At 41.5% G+C, this 13,217-nt stretch overlaps 2 protein-coding genes across 8 annotated transcripts; both read left to right on the plus strand.

The window, feature by feature from the left end:
• Positions 1–1,433: 1,433 nt before the first annotated feature.
• Positions 1,434–7,574, plus strand: LOC129841806 (transmembrane protein 106B-like). Of its 7 annotated transcripts, none has more exons than XM_055910272.1 (8): positions 1,435–1,627; positions 2,412–2,643; positions 2,901–2,961; positions 3,110–3,263; positions 3,374–3,514; positions 3,846–3,889; positions 4,336–4,389; positions 6,638–7,574. In XM_055910272.1, the coding sequence occupies exons 2-8, from the start codon at positions 2,460–2,462 to the stop codon at positions 6,762–6,764; spliced, it is 765 nt and encodes a 254-aa protein (XP_055766247.1). In that variant the 5' UTR covers positions 1,435–1,627; positions 2,412–2,459; the 3' UTR covers positions 6,765–7,574. The 7 variants fall into 7 exon arrangements, 6 of the variants coding, with proteins under 6 accessions (XP_055766457.1, XP_055766247.1, XP_055766182.1 ...); XM_055910207.1 differs by having other exon boundaries at positions 2,437–2,643; XM_055910339.1 differs by having other exon boundaries at positions 1,435–1,566; positions 2,440–2,643.
• A 1,847-nt stretch (positions 7,575–9,421) lies between these two features.
• LOC129842170 (ADP-ribosylation factor-like protein 4D) lies at positions 9,422–11,936 on the plus strand. The gene is made up of 2 exons (XM_055910633.1): positions 9,422–9,643; positions 10,628–11,936. The coding sequence occupies exon 2, from the start codon at positions 10,754–10,756 to the stop codon at positions 11,357–11,359; it is 606 nt and encodes a 201-aa protein (XP_055766608.1). The 5' UTR covers positions 9,422–9,643; positions 10,628–10,753; the 3' UTR covers positions 11,360–11,936.
• The last annotated feature ends 1,281 nt before the right edge of the window (positions 11,937–13,217 follow it).

Consider the following 13,217-nt stretch of genomic DNA (forward strand, 5'->3'; position numbering starts at 1 on the left):
TGTAACGCTCATTCCTTTGACGATAAACGCAAATCCGACCATCACCCCTGCTGAGAAAAACCGCGACTTGTCAGTGAAGAGCACTTTTTGCCAGTCCTGTCTGGTCCAGCGACGGTGGGTTTGTGCCAATAGGCGGCGTTGTTGCCGGTGATGTCTGGTGAGGACCTGCCTTACAACAGGCCTACAAGCCCTCAGTCCAGCCTCTCTCAGCCTACTGCGGACAGTCTAAGCACTGATGGAGGGATTGTGCGTTCCTGGTGTAACTCGGGCAGTTGTTGTTGCCATCCTGTACCTGTCCCGCAGGTGTGATGTTCGGATGTACCGATCCTGTGCAGCTGTTGTTACACGTGGTCTGCCACTGCGAGGACGATCAGCTGTCTGTCCTGTCTCCCTGTAGCTCTGTCTTAGGCCTCTCACAGTAAGGACATTGCAATTTATTGCCCTGCCACATCTGCAGTCCTCATGCCTCCTTGCAGCATGCCGAAGGCACATTCACGCAGATGGGCAGGGACCCTGGGCATCTTTCTTTTGGTGTTTTTCAGAGTCAGTAGAAAGGCCTCTTTAGTGTCCTAAGTTTTCATAACTGTGACCTTAATTGCCCACTGTCTGTAAGGTGTGCAGCTGTTGTTACACGTGGTCTGCCACTGCGAGGACGATCAGCTGTCTGTCCTGTCTCCCTGTAGCTCTGTCTTAGGCGTCTCACAGTAAGGACATTGCAATTTATTGCCCTGCCACATCTGCAGTCCTCATGCCTCCTTGCAGCATGCCGAAGGCACATTCACGCAGATGGGCAGGGACCCTGGGCATCTTTCTTTTGGTGTTTTTCAGAGTCAGTAGAAAGGCCTCTTTAGTGTCCTAAGTTTTCATAACTGTGACCTTAATTGCCCACTGTCTGTAAGATGTTTGTATCTTCACGACTGTTCCACAGGTGCATGTTCATTAATTGTTTATGGGTCATTGAACATGCATGGGAAACAGTGTTTAAACCCTTTACAATGAATATCCGTGAAGTTATATGGATTTTTACGAATTATCTTTGAAAGACAGGATCCTGAAAAAGGGCCATTTCTTTTTTTTGCTGAGTTTAGGTACAATTGACTTGGATTTGTGCCACAAATGCTTAAAAGTTAGCATTTGAAACAGTGGCCTGGTAAACAAAACCAAAGCATGGATTGCTGTCATTCCTTGTCCATAGACTGCTTACAGTGTAAGGAAACCAATATGTAATTTGGGTGGACTATCCCTTTAAATTCTGCCCTTGGTTGCACGGGAAAAAATGGTTATGTTCACTCAGTATCTTTAGAAATTGGACATAGGCCTACCGACTGTCATGTATTGCTTTGCTTTGCCAAGTCTTAATCAGAATCCAAATCTAGATGCAGATAATAAGCGTTGTTGTGGGTAATGCCAGTAATTTACCACCAAGTGGCAGCATACATCATTCAGACATGACGTCCGCCTTTCAAATGCTTCAAGTAGGAAGTGAATTCGTCACTTCGCCAGACAAACTATGTTGGAGAAAATCCAATATTCGTTAATCGTTGACTGGTATAAACAAGTTTGGCTGTGAGTATTTACCATATAACAATTAGCCGCACTGAAAACCTGACGGACATCAGGTTATAAGGTAAGTGCGCAGAAGCATATCAACTTTCTACACTGTCAGCTGAACTAATGCTTTGTCATTTTCCTTAAATTCAAATTGAATACTGTATATCATCATTTAATAATGTCATGTTTTCAATGCTTAAATAATTGATAGGACATCTAATGTGTATGTCATTGTCTAATTCAGGGAGCCTATTTTAATTAGAGTTATATTATATATTTAAAAAATTGTGAAGATTTGTAATTTGAAACAACATTTATGTAAGGAATGTATAGAAAGGATGACAGATACAATGCGTAAATGCTGTTATCAAGTGGCATTCCTGGTTTGTACTCCAAATCTATATAAAGGAGAAAGTGTTACATGAAATTACGAAGGCCTACACCCTTAGCGATATTGTGGCAAAAAAAAGCGAATTCATCTAAACATCTCAAATAACAGAACGTATAAAAATATGGAATCGCTTTATCTAATCCAGCAGCAGGCAATCATAGACGTGCAAGTCCGAGATAAGATACAGTGATGCTACGGTCTTGTCTTTACAGCAATGTTGAGGACTTTGGCCTCCTCCTATGTCTTTCTCTCCTCGTGTGTATCAAATGCAGGGAAATTATTTTATAGAGGCAGGTTGAAGGTTTATAGTGTTGCACTATAAAGAGCAAATCAATATTCTTTCAGGTTTCACAAAGAGGTCCAACACCAAGGTGCTTTATAGAAAGAGCAATACATTTTTAGACAATATCAGTCATACTTGTTCATGTGAGAGAATCCATGGCTGATGCCACCTTTTAACAGCAGACAGGGGGTTGTGTTTCCTTTTCTCCCAGCAGATAGGACGGTGTTTCAGACCATGGTCACTGTTGGATACCCTAGTGCCCCCAAGGAGGGCACAGAGGCCATCATGCCTCAGGAACAAGAACCAGAGAAGAGAAGATTTCGGTCCCACTCCCAACTATATGGAGCCATCGGGGACAGCATAGGCAATCTAGGAGATAACTGCCCGACTTGTCGAGGAATAGGGCGTATTCCAAGAAGTAGGTGGCCCACTTCTGCCAGACGGACTGCTTAGTTGTTCCTGTGATTAACTTACATTTCAATAATGTGACTATTTCCATGTTGGTATTCTAAGACTTGCTGATGGGATTCGGGAAGTGTCTTCCTTAAACTATTGATAACCCACACTTGATTTAAGAGAAGTGATGCTGTGTGTTGTGTGCAGGAAGGCTGACATACCAATAGAGCCATATCTCTAACTGTGAAATAGTAACCCTCCTTATTGTTCTCTGTATAGAACATGATCAGCTAGTGGCAGTCATCTCATGTTCAGACAAAAGACTGAGGCCCAGCCGCACGTAAGTGTGTGTCTGTTTTTGTGCGTCTGATTGTGTGTGTTTGTGTGATGTGTTTTACCCATACGTGACACTGTATACAGTAAGATTCTTTGTGAATTTAATCAAAATATAATATTTTGCTTCATAGTTGTTAACTCAAATTTTCCAGGAAACTCTACGTGTGTATCTCGGTGGTGCTGTGTCTCCTGATCTGCTTTCTGATCCTCTTCTTCCTCTTCCCACGGAGTATCTCACTATCCTCTGTCACTGTCCAATCAGTGAGGGTCTTCTTCACCCCAGACAAAGTTGAAATGCAAGTCACTGTAAGTATACATGCCACACTCCCGTAGACATCAAAGACAACATGTGGTCGCTCATTGATTGTTCTATTGCATGAGGTCAGTGTGTTCAAACTATGCGTTTCCTCTTCTAGAATGTTTTCAACTTCACCAATGACAATTTTGCGGAGATGAAAGTCTTGGACTTTGATATGCAAGTGCTGATCGATGAAACAGTGATGGGCAGAATCAAGATATCTAATATGACCTCGGTCAAATCACGTTCAGAGAAATTGGTGAGTTTGATATTGTTGTTTAATATAAATCAGAATGGATCAAGTAGCCAAGCGGTTAAAAGCGTTGGGCCAGTAATTGAATGGTCGCTGGTTTGAATCCCGAGCCGTCTAGGTGAAAACTCTGCCGATGTGCCCTAGAGTAAGGCACTTAACCATATTTGCTCCTGTAAGTCGCTCTGGATAAGAGCGTCTACTAAATTACTAAAATGTAAAATTACACAATTGTAGTACAAAGTGCAAAGCACTTTCCTTTAAGGTCCTATATGAAACAATTTTACCTTAATTCACGATCTAATTGAGTTTTCCGGTCTCCTTTTTTATGTTCGTACAGTATACTGTTGTCATACCCATAATAATTGAGGACCCAGGCCTAAAGTAAGCATGATGTTTATTATCACTTATATGTTCAATATCATTACCATCACTACTTCTAAATTAGGAAGGAAATATAGTATTATCTGTGTACATTATGGTACATTAACTACTCTTGGCTAGGCCTTACAGTGCATTCGAAAACTATTCAGACGCCTTGACTTTAATTTCACATTTTGTTACGTTACAGCCTTATTCTAAAATGGATTCAATTGTTTTTTCCCCTCATCAATCTACACACACTACCCCATAATGACAAAGCTAAAAAAAAAACGTTTTTAGAAATGTTTGCAAAAAAATGTGGAAAAAGTCAAGGAGTCTGAATACTTTCCGAATGCACTGTATATGAATTAAACTTACAGTACGTTCTTGGTTTTGTTTTCAAAATATGATTTTCCTTATGTTATATGTATAGGCTAATAAATGTCTTCGTAACTCTTCTGTTTCAGTAATTACTGCAAGTCAACCTCCATAAGGATTCACACATTGTTCTTACTTTTGCAGTGGGTATCACACTTTTATTTTAAGATATGTTAATTAAAGGACCAACCATAAACACATCCGTCTCACTACATACACTTCAAGACACTTCAGCATCTGACTACTAGGCTGTAGCATGCCTAGCTTCAGTGCTTGTCTATAGTATGCCCCATTGACTTCCTATTTCAACATACACTATAGTGTAACGACCCTGGGTTTATAAGCGCGGATATCGACTCTGCCGCCTGAGCATGCTTTTGGTTACAGTCAATAGCGCGCTGGACTTCGGGCTAGAAGGTTGAGGGTTCGAGACCTGCTCCCTGCCTGTTTCATTACATTGGTGTCAGAAGTAATCGGACCTTGCATCCACGACAGTGCGTGTGCTTGGCCAGTGAGTGCGTTCCTGTAAGACGTAGAGTCGCAAGCTAGCGCGAGGCCGCGCTCTTTGAAAGGAGGGAGTAGTGTAACGACCCTGGGTTTATAAGCGAGGATATCGACTCTGTCGCTTGAGCATGCTTTTGGGGCACAGTTGATAGCGCGCTGGACTTCGGGCTAGAAGGTTGAGGGTTCGAGACCTGCTCCCTGCCTGTTTCATTACAATATATACAAAAGATTGTGGACACCCCTTCAAATTAGTGGATTCAGCTATTTCAGCCACACCCGTTACTGACAGATGTATTAAATTGAGCACACAGCCTTGCGATCTCCATGGACAAACATTGGCAGTAGAATGACCTTACTGAAGTGCTCAGTGACTTTCAACGTGGCACCGTCATAGGATGCCAGCATTCCAGTTAGTCAAATTTCTGCCCTGCTAAGTGCTGTTATTGTGAAGTGGAAACATCTAGGAGCAACAACGGCTCAGCCTCGAAGTGGTATGCCACACAAGCTCACAGAACGGGACTGCCGAGTGCTGAAGCACGTACCGGGTAAAAATGGTCTTTCCTCGGTTGCAACACTCACTACAAGTTCCAAACTGCCTCTGGAAGCAACGTCAGCACAAGAACTGTTCGTTGGGAACTTCATGAAATGAGTTTCCATGGCCGAGCAGCCGCACACATGCCTAAGATCACTATGCGCAATGCCAAGCGTCGGCTGGAGTGGTGTAAGCTCGCCGCCATTGGACTCTGGAGCAGTGGAAACGTTCTCTGGAGTGATGAATCACGCTTCATCCTCTGGCAGTCCGACGGATGCCAGGAGAAAGCAACCTGCCTGAAAGCATAGTGCCAACTGTAAAGTTTGGTGGCGGAAGAATAATGGTCTGGGGCTGTTTTTCATGGTTCGGGCTATGCCCCTTAGTTCCAGTGAAGGGAAATCTTAGCGCTACAGCATACAATTCTGTGCTTCCAACTTTGTGGGAAAAGTTTGGGGAAGGCCCTTTCCTGTTTCAGCATGACAATGCCCCCGTGCACAAAGCGAGGTCCATACAGAAAAGGTTTGTCGAGATCGGTGTGGAAGAATTTGACTGGCCTGCACAGAGCCCTGACCTCAACTCCATCAAACACCTGTGGGATGAATTGGAACGCAGACTGCGATCCAGGCCTAATCGCCCAACATCAGTTCCATACCTCAATAATGCTCTTGTGGCTGAATGGATGTCCCCGCAGAAACATCTAGTGGAAAGCCTTCCCAGAAGAGTGGAGGCTGTTATAGCAAGAAAGGGGGTACCGACTCCATTTTAATGCCCATGATTTTGGAATGAGATGTTCGACGAGCAGGTGTCCACATACTTTTGGTCGTGTAGCATATCTCGACTGGAACTGCCGAGACACTCAAACATACATATCCTGTACTCCTAAGAATGATTTACAAAGTAGTTTTGCTGACTATTCTTGTCAGTGGCCTTGAAGACCTTTGGCGAAGTAAACATGTATTGACCTTACTTCTTTTCACCTAGACAAAATCTGAATTTTGCTTTTCAAGACCCAACACTAATACTACTGGAGCCAATATAGGAATGTTTTTAGCCTTTTCAAAACGTGGTTGAATTCCCCTTTTCAAGCCACGTGTTCAAAATATGTCGCTCAATTGTTTCATGTCCGTTTGGGATTAATCGGGCTGTTAACCTAGTATCAGTGTCACTATAGTCATTCCTTAGAGCTCATAAACCAACCCAATGTACAGTCGTTGCATTTATTATTACCGAAAAAGGTAGTCGGGAATAACAAATGTTTGAACTTTGACCATTTTTCACATTTTGAAACAGACTGTGCACTTGCAGTTGAAGATTTAAAAATGTCCGCCTTAATATTCCCTCTTCGTCTTTCACAGAATGACAATGAATGTGTCCTACCTGGCTCACTCGGAGCAGCTGTCCAAAGACACCTTTGAGTACATTGACTGTGGAGCCAACACCACCATTCCACACCCTATCTGGCAAATGATTTTGGAACGATGAAAGCCTGGCAATGAGGGATTCCCAAAGTGAAAATATGTATTATAAACAAGATAGACTCATCAAAGGGAAATGTACACGTATTGTAGTAGACAATATTATTCATTCTAGTATTGTCCTCTGCTCTGCCCACATTATTTGCAGTGCAATATTCTTCTAAAGTAGTTTTGTGAATGATTTGTGAACTGTGCCCACATTATTTGCTGTGCAATATTCTTCTAAAGTAGTTTTGTGAATGATTTGTGAACTGTGCCCACATTATTTGCTGTGCAATAGTCTTCTAAAGTAGTTTTGTGAATGATTTATGAACTGTGCCCACATTATTTGCAGTGCAATATTCTTCTAAAGTAGTTTTGTGAATGATTTGTGAACTGTGAAAGTACATGTTGGTTGTTTTAACATAATTGTAGGGATTTAGAACATATATGAGATGTGTGATAATGATTCAGAATACAAATTCAATTCCACAAGTCATGTTATGTGTATTTTAAAGTTTACTGCATTGATATTCAGTATGCAATTGGCTTGTAATTCCATTAACCTCCATCAACCTTACAGTATATAACAAGGTAAATAACATTTCCTAAGTGTTGCCATGATTTGACTGTGAGAGGAATGGTGCAGCGAAGTGACAACTTTCCTGGACAGGGTGTTGGACTCTGACTATTTGCACACTTGGAACTTTTGAGACTCATGGCTGAAATACCTAGAACCTTACCAGCTTTTAAATCAAGTTTCTATAATATTATTGAATTTCCCTGTCAATCGTCACAACATGATTAGTAAAATAAATAAGCCATATTCTACTCTCAATTTCTTAGATTGAAACCATGAAAGCTGAGCCCCTGATAACTAGAGGTCCTATGGTAGTAGAATGAACATGTTTGGCTAAGGTTGTCCCCATAACTCAACAGTGTGTGATGCAAGAACTGAACTCACTATCTGTTGTCAATCTGGGCACTGGAGCTGTCTTTGTTAGTGTGCACACTTGCAGTGCACAGTTTAACCTGCTTTAAAGAGAAAAGCATAGAGAGAGGGTTATAAAGAAGTTAGGTTCAGTTAATTGCATATACATTTATAACCTCTAGCAAGGGATGAGAATAGTTTAACTCAGCGGCACATCCAGCACAATGGGTAGGACTGGCATGTTTGGCGCCTCAGGCTGGCTCTCTACCATCAGAGCAGGTCACTTCACATCCTATAAATCCAAGAGAGAAATCCTCTCTTTATACACATTGCTAAGGCTCTGTGATTTAGTCTGCCACTGGAGTAACATTGTGACCTTGACTGAAATAGCTACGGTATCAACAATGTCCTACTGTTCTATATGTCTCCTACTTTAATGTCATCGATAATTAAAAGAACAATGGCCCTCCCTGCCTTATGAGTGATAGTCACGCGGCCGTGCTTCCCACTGCATAGCTGTCATGTTAGTACATCACGCTGTGAAGAAGGAGGACGTTTAGAGTATTGGACCACACAGCGTAATCTGCGCATGGTAATTACCCTAATGAGTATTTAAGAACCTGGGCACGTTTGAGTGGTAAGGCGAATGAAACCGACTGTCAAAAGTCGGACACTACCCACTGGGCACAGACCTCAATTCAACTCCACGTTGGTTCAAATGATGTGGAAGCTATGGGCAATGCCTATAGATAATGTGTTCCTTAAACATGGTGGGATCATTATGCGCCCGTAAAATTAATTATGTGAGGAAAGGCGGGGGAAACCCAAACTTGTATTTTTTATCCATTACATTGAAATTGAACAGCAAAAGTTAATTGTTATATGCGCTATGTCATCATGCATAGCCTTTTATCTGCAACAAATCAATTTGATAGAAACATCTCTGGTAGGAAAATTCACATATTGTTATTATGCAGATTTTAGAATATTCACATGAAAATCTGTCGCCAATTGAACGCAAAACTAGTTACTGATGTGGTTTTCCAACAGCAAGGCCCAGTGCAACATGGCATTAGTGTAGTGCCAGTAACCACGTTTCCATCCACAGTTTTATTGTAAAAATACTTAATGACCTTTGATAATATGAACTTTGCAAAGTTCATGCAGTCAACATGTAGGTGCAAGTCGGACAATTGTTATCCTAGTAATGCAAATACACTTTGAAAGTACGTGAACTTCACAAAAGTGATCCACTCGAACGCGCCCCCTATGACGCAATCTTTTGAAGCGGCATAAAAACTGCATGCACAGACTAGCCACGTCTAATCACAGAATCGAGTTGAATATAATAGAATAACTGTTTGCGCAATAATACATAAGATCAATTCACAAACTGCATTGATTATGTTTATACTAAAACATATTTTTCTCTGTTTAAAAACAAAGACAAAATTGTAATTTATTACTTTCCTAAGTAGAAAAAAATGCACTTGCCAATGAGCTCTCCAGACAGCAACAACAGGACAACATCAACAGATCTATCTGAAGACAGATCTATCTGACTGTGCTTCTGATTGTGACATCATAACATGATAATGACAATGCAAGATTAAACAAAACTGTTTTGTTCAATGAATTCCATCCCATTCTTACCCAATGTGTGGGCAGTGGTTATGTTTGACACAAGGTGGCGCCAAAGTCTGTCCATACCATAGAATTAGGATTATTCTAATTTATAGGATCTCTATGGTCCATTCACTCAGCAGGGGAATAGATTATTGAGGGACGTCACCTCGGGTTGTCGTTCTAGCAGTTGTGCGCGCTATTCCACTCCACTGTTTATTGCTCTACCAGTGCAGGGAGCAGACGGACAGATATGAGCGCGCAGAGATAAACTATATTTGGATGTATGAATATATGGATGTGGTCGCTGCGCTAGGATTATGCCATATTTGTACATTCAAGAGGTCTAGAAGGTAAATATATTTGACACTAGTTTTATCAGGTTATTATACGATTTTGTGCAGATAGAGATAGGGTATCTTACTGCAATGCCATCTGAGTTGTAATGCTATGCACATGGTTGGTTATAGCAGTTTCATTCCAGTAAAATGTCTCACTCATAGAAGGCAAATCTGCAGTTTTATCACATATTTCAGTCCTCAGAATGATGCCAGAATTACAGTCAGGCTATTTTCTTCAATTTGATGTTCTCACAATTAAAGAGTTGGGATGGCAGCAAAGACATTTTCTTTTTTTATAACAGCCTATGGAGAAAATATGGGTTGTGTTTATTGAAGTTTTTTTTTTTTTCTTTAGAAACCAAAGCCTCATAAAAACAATTGGATTACAATCGCAATCATATCCCAGCATTAACTGCATTCAGTGTGCAAATGCATAGATATTCCCTCATTCATATTAAACTTGTAAGCAATGTGCCCCAAGGCAGCCATTGGGATTTGACTGCATAATGAGGATTAGAATAGTGGCAAAAAAGACAACTATAACAACCAGCCATCAACTAAAATGTTGTCAGCCCTACCGCTCCTTACACTTTTAAACCCAAACCATCATTTATCTTGATCAATTCAGAATGAAATTGTGCTGTCTGGACATTTCCTATGACCAACAATTAAATTGACCTTGTCTTGGGCTATGGCTGTTATGGTTGTGGTTTTATTCCAACAAAGGATAACCAATTGGTCTCAATTGTTGCTTGGCTTGTTGCAATTCAATTCAATAAGAAATTGCATTAATCATTGATCAGTCTCATTGTTTGCAAACATATCAACTAACCATAGAAGCAATCGTTAATGTGTTGTATAACAGTGTCTAATGACATTTCCTGTCTGTGTCATTGTTTATTATTGTGTAATAGCACCTCAGTTGTTGTGATACCTGTCGATCGCATTGTCTAGTCTTTAAATAGTAACTCATTTTTGTGTTTGTGTTTTGATAAGGTCCACAGTCCTGCAGCCATCCAGTCTGCCACCTTCACCTTTGAAGAGGGTGCCAATGCCAACCTATTAGAAACGATTAACCAGAATTTGCTACCTCACATAAAGAGGTGAGAACATCCCATTGCCATGGGGAACCAGCTGACCGAGATAGCCCCCAACACCCCTTTCCTGCAAAACTTCCAGTCCTTGCACGTTGTGGTGATCGGCCTGGATGCGGCTGGCAAAACCTCTCTGCTCTACAGACTGAAACTCAAGGAGTTTGTCAAGACCATCCCGACCAAGGGCTTTAACACGGAGAAGATCAAAGTAGCGGTGGGCAGCTCGCGTGCCATCACCTTCCAGGTCTGGGACGTAGGGGGCCAGGAGAAGCTACGGCCCCTCTGGAAGTCGTACACGAGGCGGACCGATGGCATGGTGTTCGTGGTGGACTCCACCGAGACCGAACGTATGGAGGAGGCCAAGGTGGAGCTTCACAAGATCACCCGTACCTCGGAGAACCAGGGGGTGCCCGTTCTGGTGCTGGCCAACAAGCAGGACCTGGCCTCGGCTCTGTCTGTGAACGAGGTGGAGAAGGCCCTGGCTGTCCATGAACTGAATGCCTCCACACTGCACCACGTACAGAGCTGCAGCGCCGTGGATGGACAGGGCTTACAACCAGGCCTAGAGAAACTCTACGAGATGATCCTGATGAGGAAGAAGATGGTGAAACACAACAAACATAGAAAGAGATAAGCCTTTGGTTGTCCTAAGTTACAGGGATATTTATGTACTGACTATGTGACTCTTTGAGCGGAAGTCCCGCTCCTTTAAATAAAAAGGAGGGCTTTTTGGCCAACAAAGGACCAATTCCAGATGGCCCAGGGGTCAGGAGAAATGGATTTGGCCTTTATGTGACATGCAGTATTGATACACTGTGTCTTTCATACCTTGTATTAGCCACACAGCTGCCATTTGGATGCAAGAAATACGTAATAGCCATGACAGGACGTAGCTGCCTATGACATATTTTATCACACAAAGTTGAACTCACTTGTTTACACCACAACACATTCGAAATATGATACTGAACATTGAACTCTGTATTCTGGATTTGATCAAAGACACATTTACATGATATGAAGCTAAATGGTATAGATATCAAATGGGACACCAAGGCTATTACAGTATTATATATATTTTTTAAATATTCCAAGTGCATTGCACTTACGCCACAGAGGTTAAGTTTCAGTTGGATTCACACTGTTTTCAGAAGTTGTAAAATGTTTGTAACACTGAATAATTAATAAATCAGCACACTGTGTTAAATATATGTTGATATCTATTGAGACAATATCATAGTGTAAAGCTAGCACAGCATGCATTTTAATGGGGCTTGGACTAAATGTATTTAGCTGTATGTTGTTAAAGGATGGCAAAAGGAAGCCATCTCCAAATCAAATTGTATTCGTCACATGCTTTGTAAACCACAGATGATGACTAACAGTGAAATGCTTACTTACAATGCAGAGAGAAAGAAAATAAATAAATAGTAGAAAAGTAATAATAGATACACAATGAGTAACGATAACTTGGTTATCTACAAGGGGTACCAGTGCCGAGTTGATGTGCAGTGGTAGAAGGTATTTGAGGTAGATATGCACATATAACAGTGGCAGCAGCGTATGTGATGAGTCAAAAAAAGTTTGTGCAAAAAGGGTGAATTCACATTGTCCAGGTAGCTATTTGGTTAACTATTTAACTACATACAGTACCAGTCAAAAGTTTGGAGAAAACCTACTCATTCAAGGGTTTTTCTTTATTTTGACTATTTTGTACATTGCAGAATAATAGTGAAGACATCAAACCTATGAAATAACACATATGGAATCATGTAGTAACCAAAAAAGTGTTAAACAAATCAAAATATATTTCAGATTTTAGATTCTTCAAAGTAGCCACCCATTGCCTTGATGACAGCTTTGCACACTCTTAGCATTCTCTCAACCAGCTTCACCTGGAATGCTTTTCCAACAGTCTTGAAGGAGTTCCCACATATGCTGAGCACTTGTTGGTTCTTTTCCTTCACTCTGCAGTCCAACTCATCCCAAACCATCTCAATTGGGTTAAGGTTGGGTGATTGTGGAGGACAGATCAACTGATGCAGCACTCCAGCACTCTCCTTCTTGGTCAAATAGCCCTTACACAGCCTGGAGGTGAGCTTTGGGTCATTGTCCTGTTGAAAAACAAATGATAGTACCACTAAGCACAAACCAGATGGGATGGCATATCGCTGCCGAATGCAGTTGTAGCCATGCTGGTTAAGTGTGCCTTGAATTTAAAAAAAAATCACTGACAGTGTAACCAGCAAAGAGCCCCCACACCATCACACCTCCTCCTCCATGCTTCATGTTGGAACCACACATGCGGAGAACATCCGTTCACCTACTCTGTCTCACAAAGACACGGCGGTTGGAACCAAAAATCTCACATTTGGACTCATCAAACCAAAGACAGATTTCCACTGGTCTAATGTCCATTGCTCATGTTTCTTGGCTCAAGCGAGTCTATTCTTATTATTGGTGTCCTTTAGTAGTAGTTTCTTTGCAGAAAT

The sequence above is a fragment of the Salvelinus fontinalis genome, chromosome 1 (assembly GCF_029448725.1).
Source record: "Salvelinus fontinalis isolate EN_2023a chromosome 1, ASM2944872v1, whole genome shotgun sequence".
In the NCBI taxonomy this organism is placed as follows: domain Eukaryota; kingdom Metazoa; phylum Chordata; class Actinopteri; order Salmoniformes; family Salmonidae; genus Salvelinus; species Salvelinus fontinalis.

Bases quoted from the DNA above. Each gene is read 5' to 3' on its own strand.
- LOC129842170 (XM_055910633.1), top strand. From the start codon at position 10,754: ATGGGGAACCAGCTGACCGAGATAGCCCCCAACACCCCTTTCCTGCAA.
- LOC129841806 (XM_055910272.1), top strand. From the start codon at position 2,460: ATGGTCACTGTTGGATACCCTAGTGCCCCCAAGGAGGGCACAGAGGCC. The intron at 2,644-2,900 runs GTAGGTGGCCCA...TTCTCTGTATAG, and splicing joins AATAGGGCGTATTCCAAGAA to AACATGATCAGCTAGTGGCA. The intron at 3,264-3,373 runs GTAAGTATACAT...TTCCTCTTCTAG, and splicing joins AAGTTGAAATGCAAGTCACT to AATGTTTTCAACTTCACCAA.